Source organism: Protopterus annectens, chromosome 4.part0 (genome assembly GCF_019279795.1).
Source record: "Protopterus annectens isolate FY-2018-M chromosome 4.part0, PAN1.0, whole genome shotgun sequence".
NCBI lineage: Eukaryota > Metazoa > Chordata > Ceratodontiformes > Protopteridae > Protopterus > Protopterus annectens.
Window position 1 is genome coordinate 705,255,006 of NC_056733.1, and position 21,110 is coordinate 705,276,115.

Here is a 21,110-nt window from a genome sequence, read left to right on the forward strand (position 1 = left end):
AGAGTGGGAGAACATTCTATGGTCAATGGGCTGGACAACTTCTGAGCTACTGGGTTTAATGACACATCAGGAACAGGGTGGTAGTAAAATGTTTCTACACTGTAGTTTGTTCTATGGCAGAGGCAGATCAAATGTACTTTCTCTGGAAAAAGTCCCACAGCACTGAAGATTAAGGCTAAGAGACATTAATAATCCACTTACTGTAGTCCACAGTTTGATTTCTTAAGCATCCATTTGTGACACTGAGCACGTCACGTAACCAGATAGTGTTCCTGGGTCACCCATGAAAAGATACACTTATACATAGTGGCCTTACCCTAGTATAACTCACCAAGAAACACAAGCTTTGTTTTCCCTAAACATGACTTTTTATATTTAATGGAAAAGAACTCTGAATAACTCAAAATACACACTGCAATCAAATAAGACAATAATAAAAGCAATAAACACAGGAAGTATACTTCTCCCACACAGCAGTCAGGTCTATATCACATAGTCGAAGTCTTATAACTTCGAACACGTAATGTTCGAACCATTATGTTCGAAGTTACAAAACTTCAAATATGGATAAAAAAACAACACAACGGAAAACAAAATTAACTGTTTTAAGCAGGGGGGCAAGCCCCCTGCACCCCCACCTCCCGCTACTTAAATATACCAACTCCGAGATAGCACCCCATTAAACAAAATGGAAACCTCCGCTAATGGAGATTTCCTTTCAAACACTCAAACTTTTACAAATTCGAACTTATGGTCTCGACCATATGAGGTCTGAACTTGTAAAAGTACGACTACGTGATAGGAACCCTGTGTTCAAGGCATGGATGCCAAGAAATTCACCTTAAGAGCGAGGGTCAAGAGGTGAATCTTGGGATCCATGTCGAGAACACTTAATTAAAGGTTATGATTGGACACCCAATCATTACTCTTTATAGTGCATGGAACTTTACAAGCTGCATGTACTATGGGTTACAGAAAAAGAGAGAGAGAGAAAGTATAAAAGTACAAAGTGTTTTACTGGCTTTGAAAGACATGAAAGCACTCAGCACTGTCAAAACAGAAAGCACATATGTCAATTTCTTTATTAAGAATTCTGGACAAATACAAGAAAAATGAGGATTAAAGGATCACCATCAGGAACAATGTTCAACTATTGCTCTAATTCATTTAAAAAGTTAACAGAACAACAGGTTTTGTGTTTTCTGAACAATAAGAAGCATAAAACTCTAATAAGTGGCATTAGTGACCAAATGTACTCATATTCATTTACCAGAAAATCAAAGATTTGATGAGGAACAGACAATGTGCCCATCTGTCAAAAGGTAACCAACTTTCAAAAGCTGTTAGGTACTTTGTTCTGTCACATTCCTGTAGAGCAGGATCACAGGATCCTTGCAGGCCAGGCACATTGTCTTCTACAGACTGCTGAGAGGCAGTGAGTATAGAGAAAGGACTTTGACGCAGTCTCCACAGGACATATTGCCTGCACCCTGTATTCTCTTTGTGAGAAACCTCTAAGGATGTTCTAGTTACTGTATGTTTTGTCAGATACATACCAAAAGAGGCATTGTACTCAATGATTCATCTGATGAGGACTGAATATAAGGGAACAATGACATCCCTAGACCTAGACGCTACATCCTTGCCTATTAAGTTGTGCAACATGGAATAATTTCCTTACTACCATAAACACTTAATGGCCAAAGGCCAGGTTACACTCTACATATGTTTCCAAATCCCTGACTACTAGGTCATCTCACAGATGGTATAAGATCTATGTGGTAGTTTCCAGGGTTAGCTATTTTGCCAAATGATACTATTATGCACTTCTTCGCTAATAACTCCAAAAGTACAGCAACTCCAAAAGACAGTGTGTAAAAGTCAACAATAAAGTAGTGTGTGTAATTTACTGTTCTTTGCCACTAAGCACTGCCTGTAGCATGAGACCCAATCATAACAGCAAAAGTGTGTAACAAACTTTAGTTAAGCATCCCTTAAGCACTGTTATGACTGGGTTATGACTGGGTCTCTAGTTAAAGAACGACTTAAGAAGTTTGTTTCCAAATATCAGAGCATAATCATGACACTCCATGCACTACATTAATGACACAAACCAAAAGATATGTTTTTTTCCACATAACGGTCTACACTGTGGCAGAGGTAAAATGTATATCCCAAAACTTTTTGTGTCCAGAATGTGGAACAAATGAGTAAAATGTGGCTCACTTACTAACACTTTAGTGACAACTTTTCGTGTCCAGAATGTGGAACAAATGAGTAAAATGTGGCTCACTTACTAACACTTTAGTGACAACTTCAACTAAGAAGCATCATCATCATCATCAACCCTCTTTTTCCTATTTTTCCTTTTTTGCACATGGGGTTGTGGTGTCATGTCAACTGTCACCATCTCTCTTTCTCCCTCTCTCTCGACTCAGTGCCACTCTCCTATTTTTCAATTGGGTTGGGAGGGTGGCCTAATGGTTAAGGTGTTTGCCTTACAAACACAAGGTGCAGGGTTGGAGTCTCACAAGAGATAATTGGCTAGGCTTACAATGGCTCACAAGGGCAGGTAGCCTAGTACTAACCTATGAACCCTATGAACTCTTTCATGCCCAACTGTCACAGGTCTTCTCTCACACAATCCCTCCATTGCTTTCCTGGATGCCTTCTTTTCCAATTGCACTCCTCATGTTTGTCCCAGATCTTCTTCACCAGATTCCGTTCTGCTTTTCTTATATGACTGAACCACTGTAATCTGTTCTCTTTGATACTCTCTGCAATTGGAGCTGCTTGGGCTTCTGCTCTAATGCTCTCATTTCTTCATCTGTCCAATAGGGTGCATTCTGCCTCCCATCTCAGGCACTTCATCTCCATGACCTCTAGCTTCCTGAACTATTCTGCCTTCACTGCCCAGGTTTCCATACCATACAGTAGTACTGGTCAGTTAAATGTTTTGTACACCTAACTTTTCAACTTCTTTACTATTCTGCTCTTACACATTACCCTGACATTCTGTGCCAGTTGGCTGCAGCCTCTCTGATTCTAGCTTTGACTTCCTCATTCTTTCTCCTCAACCATACCTCCCAGGTACTAGACCTAACATGTTCCACTATTTCCCTTCTATCTCAGTTTTCAGCTTCGTCTTTTTCCTCCATTTGCTGCCATTACCACTGTCTTACCTGTATTCTGTTTCATCCCTTGTGCCTTCAGTTTTGCATTCCATTCCCTTACCCTTTGCTGAAGTTTTTGCTCAGAGCCTGCCTGTAACGCTACATTGTCTGCATACCACAGCTTTGTTGATCTGTCCCCTCTAACCTGTTTGCTAAGGTCGCCCATCACCAGTATGATGGCTCAGAGATGAACCCTGACATACACCATGTCCCAATGAGAACTCCTCTGTGAATCTGAACACTGTTTGTACTTTTGTCATTGGATCCTTGTAAATAGTTTACATTAATTCTATCAATGTTTCTGGGACCTTTAACCATCGAAGGACTGCATAAATCAGCATTCTTGGTATTTGTCATGTGCTTTCTCCAAGCCTTGGAATCCCCAGTTGGACTATTTCCTTACATCTAGCTTCTTCTCAAATACCTGTCTAACTACAAACACTGAGGCAGTTGTGCTGCATCCTCATCTGAAACCAAACAGCTTATCTGCCATCTTGTTTTCTACTACTCCGTGTACTTGTTTATCAATCACTCCTTCCAGAAATTTGATGCAGTGTGACAGGAGTTTAATTTATTTATGTATTTGGTTAGTTAGTTATTTGACAATTGTTGACTGGGTTAGTCTGACTGAACTGTTGCCCTTTTTCAGTGGAGGCCCAAGGACAAAAGCTTCACAGTTAACACATATGATAATTACAGTACAGTATAAAAATAAGACAGTACATAGTTTACATTTACAACTTATAATGCAATGGATACAAGGTTAAAAACACATATACAATCTTATCAAGAATACCATAACTGAAGCTGAAACTACGTAAAATAAACATATCTGATAGTAAGTGCAGGTAGTCAGGCTAGTAACAAGTGGGATACCTCTACACTGCCCACAGCTGTGAATGTCTCCCTTGGTTCTTGTATACTGGCACGAGAATGCTTATTCCCCTTTCGTATGGGATATGCCTTTCTCTCCATACTGCTGTAAGTACCCTCTAGAGCTATTTCTCCCCAACTCATCCAACATCTTGATCATATCAGCTATGACCTCATCTGAGCATGCAGCTTCCCTGACTTCATTTTCCTTAGTGCTGTTCTTACTTCTTTTAGGCTGGACTCCTCCTCTTCTTTCATTGTAGGCTGTGCCTGGGGCAGTACAGCTTCTGTGGGGTTTTCTTCATTCAGAAGCTGCTGAAAGTATTCCTTCCATCTGCTTTGATATCCTGTGCACTGCTGAACATCTTGATGTTGGCATCCCTTGTGATGGGCGTCTGATGAGTAACTTCTTTATCTTTCTGTCTTTGTCTTGTCACCTAATATAGATTCTTTGTGCCATCTGCCAAGTCGCCTTCCAGAAGCTGGCAGAGTTCCTCTGATGCCTTGTTCTTTGTTGTTGCAACTGCTCTCTTAGCCTCTTTGTTAGCCCTTCTGTATTCCTTCTTTGCCTGATCTGTCTTTTATATCTTCCACTTTTTCCTGCACTCCTCCTTTCTTTTGACAATTTCCTAGACTTCTGCATTCCACCACCAGCTTTCTTTATGTACAGTATTTCCATACTTGGCTCAGTCATACATCTGTTCTAGCATCCTCGCACACGCTGTTTTGAAGCACTGACACTCTTCCTCATCTCCATCTATTTCTTCTTCTTTCTCAGGTGCCCTGGACATATCCTTGAGTTCTTGTGATTTCTTTCCAGACATCTTCTAGGCCTTCAGCTTAGCCTCTGGTGACCTTAGAGCCATCTCTGATTACTGCTTGCAGCTGATTGTGGCAATCAGTGGTTTATACTGTGGGCCAACTGTTTCACTAGGGATGACTTTACAATCACTAATTCTATTCCAACACCCTTTCCTTATTAGAAGAAAGTCTACCTGAGTTGCGTGTTGGTCACTCTTGTATATGATCTTGTGATTCTTTCTCTCTCTCTCTTTTGCTGAACCTTGTGCTGGCTAACATCAAGCCATTTGCCTCTCCTTCTTTAATTTTGTTATCCTACCCATATGGACCAAGGCAGTCCTCATATCCTGTTTTGTCTCCCCTGATATATGCATTCAGGTTACCCATTATCAACAACAACTCATGTTGCTCTGCTTTATCTAGTAGATCCTGCAACTGCTTTCTGAACGCATCTTTTCCTCACCATCACAACACTGCTGTGGTGCGTAGGTTGAGATTATAAATATTGCCCTATCCTTACACTGGAGTCTAATCGCCATGAGTCAGTCACTAATTCTGATGACTGAGTTTGTCATTAATTCTGATGACATCCCTCTCTGTCTTCTGAAGCTTCTCCCTTACCACAACTCCAATAACATTTCTAGTCTGTCATCCCCCTGAATAGTGGAATCTGGATTTCAAGTTAAGTGGCTTTACTGCAATGCCCTTCTATCTTGTCTCCTTGATACATAGGATACCCAGCTCCTCCTAACCATCATGTCAAACGCTTCCAAGTTGCGTTCTGTCAAGTTCTTAATTCACGTCTGGCAAATTAGTTGGTTTTACTCCATCTTTTGCTGAGTAGTATTGTCTCAGGTAACCCAAATTAGGAAAATGGACACCAGGCAGCCAGCTGCTTACTGACCCTTGCAGGCACACACTAGACAATGTGACCCATTTTCCTAGAGCTAATATTTACTCCATGGAGTGGCCCTGACATTGCATGCAGTCTGTGTTTCATGTTTTCCTATCTAGGAGATACTATGTACCACAACTGATGCCCAAAGAGGTTGGTGTATACAATTCTTCCCCCAGTAGACATTATCTAGGGTCTGTGCTGCTGCTCACAAATTCGTCTTAGGGGTGATTTTGAAGCAGAAATACCCAGCATGTTTTGGGGAGGTGGGAAGACCCCCACGTAGCCACACATGGAGAACATGCAAACTCCACACAGGCATTGGTCAGAAATCAGGATCAAACCTTGTATCTTGTGCATGGGAAGCAAATACCATAACCATTATGCCAGCTGGGAGCCATCCTCCTAGAAAGCATACAGGATGGTTAAACTGTAATACTTTATACTTTAAAAAAGTCATTTAAATGAATTTATATGATTCAGTATTTCTTGCCATGGATATCAGTTTAAAAAAAATTGTGTAACAGACCGTTTCAATTTGGAATTACCAGGAACATGGACTTTTTAAGACTCAAAATCAGGAACTCTCTTTGTAATGAGGCATAATAGACAGGTATGCCAGACTGCGACTTATGAAAGTTATATATCAAGAAGACTATGGCTGAGAGCTAGCAACATTCGAGCTTATTCCAAGGTACTAGAACAATCTAGTCTTCAAACTCCCTCATCATCACCACGTAAGTTGTGGATGAGGACAGCTACTGTCTAATACAGTCCCATCTAGCATTGTTTGCTATTAAAACAGACTTCTCAATGAATCTACAAGATAATTTTACCTCATTTTGCTTTTCCTAGGTTTTTACACAGGTTTCACAAAATTATGCAGATATATGAAATATTTACATTTACTCCATTATATTATTGTGTGAAAACATAATGCTGCACAACCTTCTTCCCCTCTCAACAGTTAACATATGACTAAATGAAATGTAACCTTTTACAAAGCTGAGAATTGGCATTATGATTCAGGTGTTTACCCTGCAGTCACAATGTACACAATTTGATATTCAATTTGAAAGGGGAAATTCACATAGTTTAAAATGTCCACAAGGACAGCAAGCCTAGTAATTACCCAAACTCATGCTGTTTCCATTTAATATACAGTGAAATTCAGCTCAGCCCAACACAAAGCATTCTTTCCACCTACTTCAACCCTTTACATAGCTTACAGGCAACACTTAAATCCATACCACTAGATTTTAAACTCTTAAGCTTGGCAGCCACCTCTTCCCACCATCCACTCCATACTCTTCTATTTCACCTTCTAATAATTGACCTTTAAATACGAAAAAAATCAAAATCTTTGTATATGCAGAAGCCTCTGATAGTTACATTTTACTTCAGCCTGCATGCATACCAAATGCCTAATTTGCCTAGTAACAAACAGTCCATAACACTCATGAAAGAACAACATGTCCGAAAACCACCCCAATAGTCAAACATCTTTTTTGTAAACTATGGAAATTTGTCCCTTAAACTTCAGGACTCCTTCTTCTCCTTGGGAGGAATTCCAATGTTCCACTGCAGACACCTTAGCAAGACCATAAACATGCAAGTAGGTACATTCCTGCTTGAAACTTACTTAAACCTTTAATTCCCCAAACATACAAGAGGGGGAGCCCTCATCCAGTTTATTACACTTTAAATGCACTTATCATGGCTTGGAACAACCAAAAATAAATACTGATACCTAATCATAAACCATTACATACAAGAGATCCAAACTACAGATGTAAATTACACAGACATTGTCCTGTCCCTTCGCAAACAGAGGCCATACAAGACTGCACAGGATACAATCACACACATAAAGCAGGTTCTATATTTTAATGATTTCATGACAGACGTTTTACTAAACTGTGGATGAAGGACAACAAAAATTAAAACATTTATACCTCACGTATTATATTGCAGGGCACTCACAGTTACCTTGGAGCATTTCATAAGTCCACTATTAAACATCTTTATTTGCCAGTGAGCCAGGCCCACTCATCCTTGTTCTTTTTAGCTGTATATTTTGACAGTTTACCATGTTTCCACTGAGTTTCTGTCAGGATCTCCTCCAAAGAGGCCTCCACAGCTGTAGTAACGATTGTGACACTTAAAATGCCTTTATTGCCCATGACTTTCATGTTCACATCTACCCTTTTGAGATGAGACACTCACAAAGAAAATTTCATGTGAATGTGAGACCACTTTTACTTCTTCAAAAATGACTTGGCTGATACCATGGAAAATACATTAAAACACGTTTAGTGACCTAAAAAAAACTTTTATGACTTTACTATAAATAAGTGTGGAGCAAGTAGAAAGGACAAGCTTTTTCTTGAAGCACTACAGAACTGAAAAAAATAGACACTTTTGGTGTCTATCTCGTGAAATAATTTCTTTCTCACAGTTGCACTAATGTAAACTTTACTCCAGTGATGTAAAATATAGTAGCTGTCCAAGAAACAGCCATAACAAGAAAAAACTAAGTAAAATTGCTCAAAACTGTGTTGAAAGATATTCCTAGAAAGGAGACTGAGACCCTAAGCACCAACAAATATGACTTCACATTAATCACAGATATTTCCCTATGCAGTGTACACTAGCTGCAAAACAAAACTATCAAACTCTTATCACAAATCTGAAGGGAAAAAAACAGCACTGTGAACCAAACTAAGATTTTTTTTGAAAGGATGACTAGCCTGGAAAAGAATGTAAAAGGAAGAATTGCACACGTGTTCTGGCATTAAAGCAGCTGAGATTTCTTAGATAAAAATGACAGTTAAAGAAATAAAAGTAAAATATGACAAAAAAAAAATCACTCACAACCTGTATTAAAGTATAACATTAAAAAAAGGAGCAAACTGGCACCATCTGGGGAGATTGACCAAATTATGTTAAGCAACCAAGAAGATCTTGATGGAGGGCAGGACTGAGCGTTATGGAATATGCAGAAGTATTACAAAGTAGCCTGGGAAAGTACAGATTGCTGAGTGGTCCTAATGCAATCAGCATTAGAGTTAGGGTTAAAGAGAATAGTCCCTCTGTTACCAGAAAAGGCAAAAAGTAGGAGCATGCTGTTTGCCCTGCAGATCACTGGTGTTGTGGGCACTTTCGTTGTGAACATAGATGCAGGGTGCAAAGCAAAACCAGCATTGTTCATCCTGCTAAGCAGAGGTACACGCAGTGAAGAGGGCGGAGGATATTTTATGCTTCAATAACTATACAGGGAATGCCAGTCTGCGTGTCCACTACCAGCTGCAATATCAAATCAATAATCCAAAACAACAGACTTCTGTCTGGCAAATGGCTTGATAGTATCCAACACACGATTCAGAAAGAGAGAGAGTCACAAGATCACATACTAGAGTAGTCAACATGCAACTTAGTTAGACATCCTCCTACTAAGGAAAAGGCACTGGGGCATAATCCATGATTGCAAAGTCATCCCCAGTGAAACAGTCGGCCCACAGCATAAACCACTAGTTGCCACAATCAGCTGCAAGCAGTGGTCAGAGAAGGCTCTAAGGTCAACAGAGACCAGCCCGAAGACCTGGAAGTTGACTAGAGAGAAATACAACAGTTCAAGGAATTACTCAGGGCTCTAGAACCACAAGTAGAAGAGGAGGAAATAGGTGGAGTTGAAGAAGAATTGCAGTGCCTAAAAACAGCATGTGTTAGGACTACAGAAAAGATATGCGGCCGAGCCAGGCATGGAAATAAGGTACATGAGGAAAGCTGGTGGTGGAATGCAGAAGTACAGGAAGTCACCAAAAAAAAAAGGAGTGCAGGAAGATGTGGGAGACAGAAAAGTCTGACCAGGCTAGGAAGGACTACCGGCTGGCTAACAAAGAAGCCAAGAAAGAAGTTGCAATAGCAAAGAATAGGGCATTGGAGGCACTGTGCCATCTTCTGGAAAGTCACTCAGTAAGGGGCACAAAGAAACTATATCAGGTTGCAAGACAAAGACAGAAAGATAAAGAAGATAGTCAGACACCCTTCATAAGGGATGCCAGCAAACAACCTGCTCACCAGCCCAGCAGACATCAAAGGCAGATGGAATGAGTATTTCCAGCAGCTTCTGAATGAAGAAAACCCCACAGAAGCTGCAATGCCCCAGAAACAGCCTACAATGAGAGAAGAGGAGCCCATCCTAGAAGAATAAAGAACAGCACTAAGGAAGATGAAGTCAGGGAAAGCAGCAGGCTGAGATGAGGTCACAGCAGATATGATAAAGATGCTGGGTGACATAGGGGGGAAATGGCTTCTGAGGGTACTAATAGCAGTGTGGAGAGAAAGGCATATCTCAGATGACTGGAGAATAAGCATATTCGTGCCAGTGTACAAGAACAAAGGGGACATCCACAACTGTGGGCAGTACAGAGGCATCAAACTCCTATCACAGTGCATGAAAGTTCTGGAGAGGGTGATTGATAAATGGATATCCAGAGTAGTAGAATGTAAGATGGGAGATGAGCAGTTTGGATTCAGATCAGGATGCAGCACAACTGACCCGATGTTTGCATTGAGACAGTATTGTGTCAACGCTTTTGCTAGGTCAAGGTAGGCTGTGTGAACTGCCTTACCCTCATCAATAGCCTTAGTGACTGTTTCAAAAGTCGATCAATTTCAAGAGGCAGGATCTGCCCTTGACAAAGCCAAATTGGGTAGGATCCAGTGTCTGTAGGTCCCAATGTCTTTATTTATGAGTTCCATTATGATCCTCTCCATAGCTTTGCAGACAAGGCTCGTCAAGCTTATGGGCGGTAATTTCCAGGGTCCGTGAAGCACCGCCTTTGTGGAGTGGGACCACAGTTGCTGTACGCCATTCTTTGGGTACGTATCCTGTAGTAAGGCTAAGATTAAACAGCAGCCTTATGTGTGGGTTTAGTTCCTCATTGAGTTCATGTAGCACACAGCCGGGGACACCGTCCGGTCCCATTGATGCTGTTTTTTGCTTTAGAGAGAGCAGCTCTCACCTGGGCATCTGAGATGTTTGGGAGGCTAGACTCTGGTGGGATAGATATTTCTCCTTTTGGGGGGGGGGGGAGAAATTTGCACTGAACCTGTCTGCCAGTATGTTGGCAATGTCTGTGGGTTCAGTGTTTTTGTATCATTTTGGACTAATTCTGAGCATATCTGGGAGTTTCCACCCAGGTTTCTAACATAGCTAAAGAAGGCCTTATGATTGTCTTTTGTGTCATTAGCGATTTTTCTCTCAAAGTTGGCCTTGGATGATTTTATGAGTGATCGTAGTTTTTTGCTAGTATTGATCAGAGATGCCTTCCCTTTTAGGGATTTTGCTCTGTCATGTAGTAGCTTTCTCCTCTTGTTGTAGAGTTTGTTTATGGCTGGGGTCCACCAGACCAGGCGCCTGCCTTTGGTGGAAAGGGTCTTGATTTTATTAGGGATTGCTTGATCCATACATTCCTGGAGGTGCTCGTAGAAGGCATTTGTAAGGGTTTCAGCAGCGTGAGTTGTGGTTTCCACTGGCTCGGGGGCCTTGAAGGATACCACTCCAGTCTTAAGAAGTGTGGTTTGCTTTTGAGAAGTTCTTCACTGTGGTCTTTTTTGCTGGGGTTGGAGGCGGGATGTGGATCTCCAGTGAGATTAATTTATGGTCTGATCTCACCAATGAGGGATATACTTCCGGTGTGGAGCATTTTGTCCCCATGTTTGTGATGATCAGGTCTAGTAATCATAAACCATTACAGACAAGAGATCCAAACTACAGATGTAAATTACACAGACATTATCCTGTCCCTTCGCAAACAGAGGCCATACAAGACTGCACAGGATATAATCACACACATAAAGCAGGTTCTATATTTTAATGATTTCATGACAGACATTTCACTAAACTGTGGATGAAGGACAACAAAAATTAAAACATTTATATCTCACGTATTATATTGCAGGGCACTCACAGTTACCTTGGAGCATTTCATAAGTCCACTATTAAATATCTTTATTTGCCAGTGAGCCAGGCCCACTCATCCTTGTTCTTTTTAGTTGTACATTTTGACAGTTTACCATGTTTCCACTGAGTTTCTGTCAGGATCTCCTCCAAAGAGGCCTCCACAGCTGTAGTAATGACTGTGACACTTAAAATGTCTTTGTTGCCCATGACTTCCATGTTCTCATCAACCCTTTTGAGATGAGACACTCACAAAGAAAATTTCATGTGAATGTGAGACCACTTTTACTTCTTCAAAAATTACTTGGCTGATACCATGGAAAATACATTAAAACACTTTTAGTGACCTAAAAAAAGCTTTTATGACTACTATAAATAAGTGTGGAGCAAGTAGAAAGGACACGCTTTTTCCTGAAGCACTACAGAACTGAAAATAATTAGACACTTTTGGTGTCTATCTCGTGAAAGAATTTCTTTCTCACAGTAGCACTAATGTAAACTTTACTGCAGTGATGTAAAATATAGTAGCTGTCCAAGAAACAGCCATAACAAGAAAAAAACTAAGCAAAATTGCTCAAAACTGTGTTGAAAGATATTCCTAGAAAGGAGACTGAGACCCTAAGCACCAACAAATATGACTTCACATTAATCACTGATATTTCCCTATGCAGTGTATACTAGCTGTAAAACAAAACTATCAAACTCTTATCACAAATCTGAAGGGAAAAAACAGCACTGTGAACTAAACTAAGATTTTTTTTGAAAGGATGACTAGCCTGGAAAAGAATGTAAAAGGAAGAATTGCACACGTGTCCTGGCATTAAAGCAGCTGAGATTTCTTAACTAAAAATGACAGTTAAAGAAATAAAAGTAAAATATGACAAAAAAAATCACTCACAACCTGTATTAAACTATAACATTAAAAAAGAGCAAACTGGCACCATCTGGGAGGTTGACCAAATTATGTTAAGCAACCAAGAAGATCTTGATGGAGGGCAGGACTGAGCGTTATGGAATATGCAGAAGTATTACAAAGTAGCCTGGGAAAGTACAGATTGCTGAGTGGTCCTAATGCAATCAGCATTAGAGTTAGGGTTAAAGAGAATAGTCCCTCTGTTACCAGAAAAGGCAAACAGTAGGAGCATGCTGTTTGCCCTGCAGATCACTGGTGTTGTGAGCACTTTCGTTGTGAACATAGATGCCGGGTGCAAAGCAACACCAGGATTGTTCATCCTGCTAAGCACAGGTACACGCAGTGTTGAGGGCAGAGGATATTTTATGCTTCAATAACTATACAGGGAATGCCAGTCTGCGTGTCCACTACCAGCTGCAATATCAAATCAATAATCCAAAACAACAGACTTCTGTCTGGCAAATAGCTTGATAGTAGCCAACACATGATTCAGAAAGAGAGAGAGAGTCACAAGATAACATACTAGAGTAGTCAACATGCAACTTAGTTAGACTTCCTCTTAGTAAGGAAAAGGCACTGGGGCAGAATCCATGATTGCAAAGTCATCCCCAGTGAAACAGTCGGCCCACAGCATAAACCACTAGTTGCCACAATCAGCTGCAAGCAGTGGTCAGAGAAGGCTCTAAGGTCAACAGAGACCAGCCACGAAGACCTGGAAGTTGACTAGAGAGAAAGTACAACAGTTGAAGGAATTAGTCAGGGCTCTAGAACCCCAAGAAAAAGAGGAGGAAATAGGTGGAGTTGAAGAAGAATTACAGTGCCTAAACAGCATGTGTTAGGACTACAGAAAAGATATGCGGCCGAGCCAGGCATGGAAATAAGGTACATGAGGAAAGCTGGTGGTGGAATGCAGAAGTACAGGAAGTCATCAAAAGAAAAAAGGAGTGCAGGAAGAAGTGGGAGACAGAAAAGTCTGACCAGGCTAGGAAGGACTACCGGCTGGCTAACAAAGAATTCAAGAAAAGTTGCAATAGCAAAGAATATGGCATCGGAGGCACTGTACCATCTTCTGGAAAGTCACGCAGTAAGGGGCACAAAGAAACTATATCAGGTTGCAAGACAAAGACAGAAAGATAAAGAAGATAGTCAGACACCCTTCATAAGGGATGCCAGCAAACAACCTGCTCACCAGCCCAGCGGACATCAAAGGCAGATGGAATGAGTATTTCCAGCAGCATCTGAATGAAGAAAACCCCACAGAAGCTGCACTGCCCCAGAAACAGCCTACAATGAGAGACGAAGAGGAGCCCATCCTAGAAGAATAAAGAACAGCACTAAGGAAGATGAAGTCAGAGAAAGCAGCAGGCTCAGATGAGGTCACAGCAGATATGATAAAGATGCTGGGTGACATAGGGCGGAAATGGCTTCTGAGGGTACTAATAGCAATGTGGAGAGAAAGGCATATCTCAGATGACTGGAGAATAAGCATACTCATGCCAGTGTACAAGAACAAAGGGGACATCCACAACTGTAGGCAGTACAGAGGCATCAAACTCCTATCACATTGCATGAAAGTTCTGTAGAGGATGACTGATAAATGGATATGCAGAGTAGTAGAATGCAAGATGGGAGATGAGCAGTTTGGATTCAGATCAGGATGCAGCACAACTGACCCGATGTTTGCATTGAGACAGATAATTGAGAAGAAACTAGAGATGAGAGAGTCCAACTGGGCATTCCTAGACTTGAAGAAAGCATATGACAAGGTCCTAAGAAATCTGATCTGGGCAGTACTGCAGTGGTTTGAAGTCCCAGAAACATTGGTAGAATTAGTGCAGGCTATGTAGAAGGACCCAGTGACACAAGTACGGACAGTGTTCGGCCTCACAGAGGGGTTCCAGTGGGTGTACATCAGGGTTCAGCTCTGATCCCACTCCTGTTCATACTGGTGATGGACTACATTAGCAAATAGGTTGGAGGGGACAAATCAACAAAGCTACTGTATGCAGACGATGTAGCAGTACAGGCAGACTCTGAGCTAGAACTTCAGCAAAGGATAGGAGAATGGAATATAAATCTGAAGGCACATGGGATGAAACTAAGCACAGATAACACGATGGTAATGACAGCAAACTGGGGAAATCAGAAGAAGCTGAGAATAGAGATAGAAGGGAAGACAGTGGAAGAGATAAACAGCTTCAAGTATCTGGGAGGAGTAGTTGAGGAAAAGGGTAAGTCTGAATGAAGAGGTCACAGCTAGAATTCGAGGGACTGCAGCCAAATGTCATAGACTGTCAGGTGTAGTCTATGACAGAAGAATGCCAAAGAAGCTGAAAAATAAGGTGTACAAGACAGTGGTGTGATCAGTACTACCGTAAGGTACAGAAACCTGGGCAGTAAAGGCACAACAGTTGAAGAAGCTAGAGGTGATGGAAATGAAGTGCCTGAGAAAGGTGATAGGATTCACGCTGTGGGACAGATGAAGAAATGAGGACATACGAGCAAAAGCCAAAGCAGCTCCAATTACAGAAAAGATCAGAGAGATCAGATTACAATAGCACACTACTCCCCAGACATAGTTGCTTTAACAGAAACCTGGCTAAATAAAAACATAGCTAACTCAGAAGTTCTCCCTACCAGCTACAATATCATTAGACAAGACAGACCTCTTCATAAAGGGGGTAGAAATGCCTTACTGTTTAAGTCCAACTTAACTGTATGTCAATTACCAAACTCCTACCCCTCCCCCAATAATTGGGACATACTTATCTCACAAATTCAACTATACCCTGAAAAGGTCATTACCACAATTGTGATCTATATTCCACCTGGCAATACACCTGCTAGCCTTGAAGACTTCTTATCCTGGTCTTCTTCCACATACTCACAAGAAACCCTCATTCTGGGGGATTTCAACCTAGATTGGTTCATCTGTATATCAGAACCACCAAGTAATCTAATAAATCTCCATGGCTACCAGCAGCTAGTCCAAAATCCAACTAGATGTGATAAAAAATCTAAAAGGGAATCCATCCTTGACTGGGTCCTAACTAACAACCCTACATTGTACCCCCACACACACCTTAAGTGACCACAACATAATACACCTTATACGTAGTAGAACAAACATATGCAAAACCACTAACTATAAATCCACTAGAAACACAAAACATGCCTCTCCCGAGGTCCTCAGTACTTTACTCTGTAACTGTGACTGGACCCCCCCCTACAAACCCTCCCAACTTTACTAGGCTATAGCATATTTCAACAAAAAATTTCTACAAATCCTAGACACTGTCGCTCCATTGCGCAAAATCAAGGTTAGCACCTCTACAAACCCCTGGCTCAGTAAAGAAACCAAACAAATCCTCAAGTCCAGAGACACTGCCTGGCTTTATTATCAAAAAACCAAAAAAACACAAAGCCTAAATAAGTACCAAGAATTGTGCAACCGTGCAAATAAAATGCATTAGGCTGGACAAAAAATCCTACTACACGACATTACAAACTAAATACCAACACAACCCCCAAAAAGTTTGGAAAAATGTAAACCAGCTACTAAAACCCACACAAAAGGCTACCCCCAAAACCAACCACCCCTGACACTAAAGTTCCCATCGAAACACAATTCAACTCCCACTTTGTGAACTCAATTCTATCCTTAGTATCACAGGACAGTTCCAACCTCACTACCCCCCCAACACAAATAACACTAATACAAGCTTTACCCTCAAAATAGTTTCCACCATTTCAATCAAAAGCATGCTCTCCAAACTAAAAAACTCATCAACAGCAGCCGACCTACTCCCCAGCTATTTCTTGAAACTCACAGCAGATGCTATTGCTATCCCAATCTCCACTCTCATAAACAGATCAATTGTTGAAAGCTATGTGCCCAAACTCTGGAAAATATCCTGTTACACCCATACATAAAGGCGGAACCTCCACTGAACTTGATAACTACAGACCCATTGCTTTACTCTTCCCCTGGCCAAAATCCTAGAAAAATGCATTCATACCCAGGTGCTAAAATATCTCCTAGACAGCAACATCTTGTCACCTATTCAACATGGTTTCAGACCTGCCCATAGTACCATTACAGACCTCCTCTGCTTCACAGACACAGTAAACCATCTCAAAAACAAAGGCCTGCAGGTGTCAACTCTTTTTTTGGATATGTACAAAGCATTTGACATGGTCTCGCACCAAATCCTGCTAAACAAACTAAACCAAGCATTTGACATGGTCTCGCACCAAATCCTGCTAAACAAACTAAACCAATATCACCTATCAAATTCAACTCTTACCTGGTTCCAAAGCTACTTAACTGACAAGTACCAAGCTGTGAAATGGGAAAATTCTCTCTCTCCTCAGCTGCCCATAACTATAGGAGTCCCACAGGGTTCTATCTTAGGGCCACTACTATTCACAATCTTCACAAATGACCTCCATACTCCCACACAGCATGCATCTATCATTCAGTATGCAGATGATACTACCTTAATCTGTGCAGCACAAAACATTCCCACCCTCCTGCAAACAACTCATCTAGCATTCTCCAACGTTGAAAACTACCTTACTAAAGCCCAACTTATCCTCAATCCAAAGAAAACTCAGTTTATGTTTATAACCAGTTCTAACAAAAACACTGATAACAGTTAATTCACTATCTACTTCACAAATGCTACTCCAATCGCTCCAGTGGCACAGGCTAAGCTATTGGGAATACCCATAGACTCCCACCTAAAATTTGATACTCATCTCAACTTGACTATTAAAAAAGTACATGCCAGACTGGGATCACTCTACCGTATCAAACTATTTCTTACCAACAACACAAGATCAGCCATTGCTCGCTCCCAACTTCTATCCACCCTACTCTATGTATCTCTCATTCTGACTAATCTCAACAAAACTGAACTAAGCAAAATGGAAGCCTGCTATAACAGAATTGTCTGCTTTGCTGCAAATTGCTCATATAAAACTCATCACTGTACTGCTTTGAGACAGCTCCACTGGCTTGAACTGCCCAACCTCCTAACCTACAATCAAATCTGCCTCTCTGTCATTCTATCTATTACCTCCCCAATAACTGTCCTGCCCTCAAAAACCTAGTACAACATCTTCTTAGATCAGTAACAAAGTCACCAGATCCACATCCATATGCAGGACAATGGTTAGCGCTTTCACAAAAATGCTTCTGCATATGCACCTTTATTAAATTTTACTGTTCTTTGGATGTGTCGTACATCATTAGTGAACGATTAATCATTACTACTGGATATTGTATGCTCTTCATTGTATTGCTCTCGGTATTTGTCGTTTTTTACATTATCTTCTTAGATCAGCAAGCAAACTACTACTAGAAGTCACCAACAGCTACAATAATTTTGAAGACACACTATATAGTAGTTCAGTGGCTAAAAAATGGAACTCTCTCCCCACTAGCATACAAAACACATCGTCCAAAGCCTCCTTTAAAAACCTCATTAGGCAACATCTCAAGCAAAGTTGGCAGTGCCATCACTGCTCCCCAGGCTAGTGAAAGTGGATAAGGTACACATACAAAACCTAGAGTACTTGATAATACTTTTCTCTCTTACTCATTAACACTGGCTAATGTACAATGTATGTACTGTACCTGTGTACTATGTAGGTATTCTACCTATGTTCCAAATTTCAGCTGTACACCACAAATCCATTAATTACCTTTATTTTTAAATTAATATTTCTTGTTTGTTCTCTCCACTGTAACTGTTGCTGTGCTGCATACCACTGTAAAAACATGTCTATTGTAATTTGTGTGTATACTGATCATGTCTAAATATCTAAATGTACCTGTAATTTTTCTATGTGGAGTTTTTCTCCCCAGGCTTCTGCTGAAAAAGGGCATTTTCGGCTCAGTCAGACACCCCCGGTTAACAAATGTAAAATAAATAATTACGGTGGTTTGGGCACATGTATAGAAAAGCAGAAGACAATCTGGTGAGGAAGATTTGGGACAGACAGGAAGAAGGTAAGAGGAAGTGAGAATGTCCAGCAAAGAGGTGGATGGATTGTGTGAAAGAAGATCTGCGACAGTCAGGCATGAGTGTTGAAGAAGGCAGGAGTGTGGCACTGATTAGCGAGAGTTGGTGACAGTCAACACGATACCCCAACCCCATGTAGAAAAATGGGAAAAAAGGGGCTGATGATGATGATGAATCCAAAACAAGCAAAACCAATAAGAGAGAAAAATGCAAAACAACTGTAACTTGTGGGACAAACCTTTTTTCATAAATGATGTTCTCCGAGTAGTGAGTACCAAGCTTTATATCACTACTCATAACCATTGAAGCCTATAATATATCTCCTTCCTTTACATGTTCTTTCCGTAGTCACAGAAAAGCAAATAAGGACTGGTTGGTCAAACAGGTCTGCCCTTTTCTTTACATTATGGACATGCTACAGACCCTGATTAACACACACCTTACTTTTCCTCTGCTCTACCAACCCTAAGAATTGCCTCGTGTCTTTTCTCTCACAATCTTCTGTCACTGCTTAACCCTGTAACCTGTTCAGAAGTCCTGTTACAATTAACCACAATTGTTTTTTTTAAATTTTTTGTGAAAAAAGCACAATGTCACAATGTTAAATCTTTTAAAAAAGAAATGAAAGCTATAGAACATAAAATACATATAGCATAAAAATGCAGAAAAACAGAGTAGTTAACTGCTATACAGGTGGAAAATATATTCCTCTTTTTCAGACTCCATGAAAACCAGCGAAGCGTGCTCACCTCCCAAACTTGATAGCCATTGGTCCTGCTATCAAGGCTCCTATAAGCCCTCCCAGAGGGTAGATCGACACAATGAAAGACCAGAGCAAAAGTATCACGTTGCTGTCCAATGGCTTTCCCCATCTCTCCATCGAAGTCTCATTAATAAATTCCTGGATGTACTACAGGAAAAAATGGCAAATACATTACATTACATTACATTACATGCAGAAAGAAAGGTTATTTGTTGACATCAAAATAAATATACAAGTTTTTTTTTTTTAATTCAATTCCTAATGTGTGTATGTATAACATTTTCCTTTTGTTTTTTCTTGTATTATCCCAATCTGTCAAATTAGAAACCAGCTGCAGCACCACTGTGGGTCATTTTCCTCCAGAGGTTTTTTTTTTTTTTTTGCACTACAAGATTTTACTGCAGAGTCCGGGAATACAGTAAAAGCTTTTAAATATGCTACATACAGCAGCAGTTCTCAGGTGGAGAGGTCAGCCTCCTTGGGACCCTTGAGCTGGTTTTACAGGGGACCCACTCTATATTTTTGGTGTTTAAAAGGGGCTCAAAAACTACAGTGATTCATTTTTTTTTTTTTTTACCTAACATGATTTGGATGTATGAAATACGTGCTGGGTTGTACCTTACTGTTTGCTTTTGTCAATACATATGCATGGTTTGAGTAATTCTTCAGCAGTTAACACCAGCCACATCTTCAAAAGTTCAAATTTTCAAAGTTAGAGTAACAAACTCATATTCCTAAAGTGAGCCACCAAGGAATTTGTGCCTTGCAGACAAAAGTCAAATTTTGAATTATCAAACTATTGTTCAAGCTTTATTTTAAATAAGAACAAAACTGAAGATTCCCTTACCAAGTAGGAAACCCATTTTACAATTTAGCAGAACTCACATGAAACATTTTATTCTTTAGGCTGCACCTTGCAACGTGTGCATGCATATGTAAGAAATTAGCTCTAGTATCAATTCCACGTGGCAATATGTCCATATTGAAACTACTAAAAAAGTTTACATTATGTGTAGACCTGTAGGTTTTAATTAAATCTCACCTCTTAAGACTATAATTGATGAACTATACATTTAAATCTTCCAGCCTTTAAAGTAACGTAAAACACACATACACACAGACACACACACACACACACACACACACACACACACACACACACACACACACACACACACAAAACTCTCATTTCTAGGAACTATACACAGAATTATTTCCAGCTTTTTCATGACCATAACAAAGTACATATAAAAGGCAGAACTAGATTCGATAAAGGTCTAATAACAGCAGGATATCAGGGTATCGAACCTCCTTCACTTGAGAAGAACCAGTATTCATGATGAACCTCATCAAACCTACCGCTTTTTTAAGCTGTATTGTACATGTGCACTGAACGAGAAATACCGGCTACAATAATACCTCGATCTTTCTAACATTTGGCCTCTTGAATGATAGTATCAACAATAGCATATGGGTATACCTTATATAAAGTACTGACGTTAAAAACTCTGCTCTTGTTAGTGGTAAATTCTAAGTTATTGTCAAGTGACCACAGCGATAATTAATCCAGCTATTTCTGAAGGATGCCACAGTCCAGTCACTGATATCAGACACAGGCAATGTTATTGTTGTGTCATCTGTGAATTTACAGTGAGTACCTGACACTGTTACTTGCACAGACAACATAAATAAGTTAAA

The 21,110-nt window shown here is 40.4% G+C and overlaps 1 protein-coding gene across 1 annotated transcript in view; it reads right to left on the reverse strand.

Annotated features, from left to right (window-relative positions):
- The window catches only part of SLC2A11 (solute carrier family 2 member 11), a 466,200-nt gene that overhangs the window by 332,344 nt on the left and 112,746 nt on the right, over window positions 1-21,110 (reverse strand). The window contains exon 3 of the mRNA XM_044068682.1: window positions 19,399-19,559. Within this exon, the coding sequence (XP_043924617.1) occupies window positions 19,399-19,559 (161 nt within the window). The remainder of the gene's footprint in view (window positions 1-19,398; window positions 19,560-21,110) is intronic.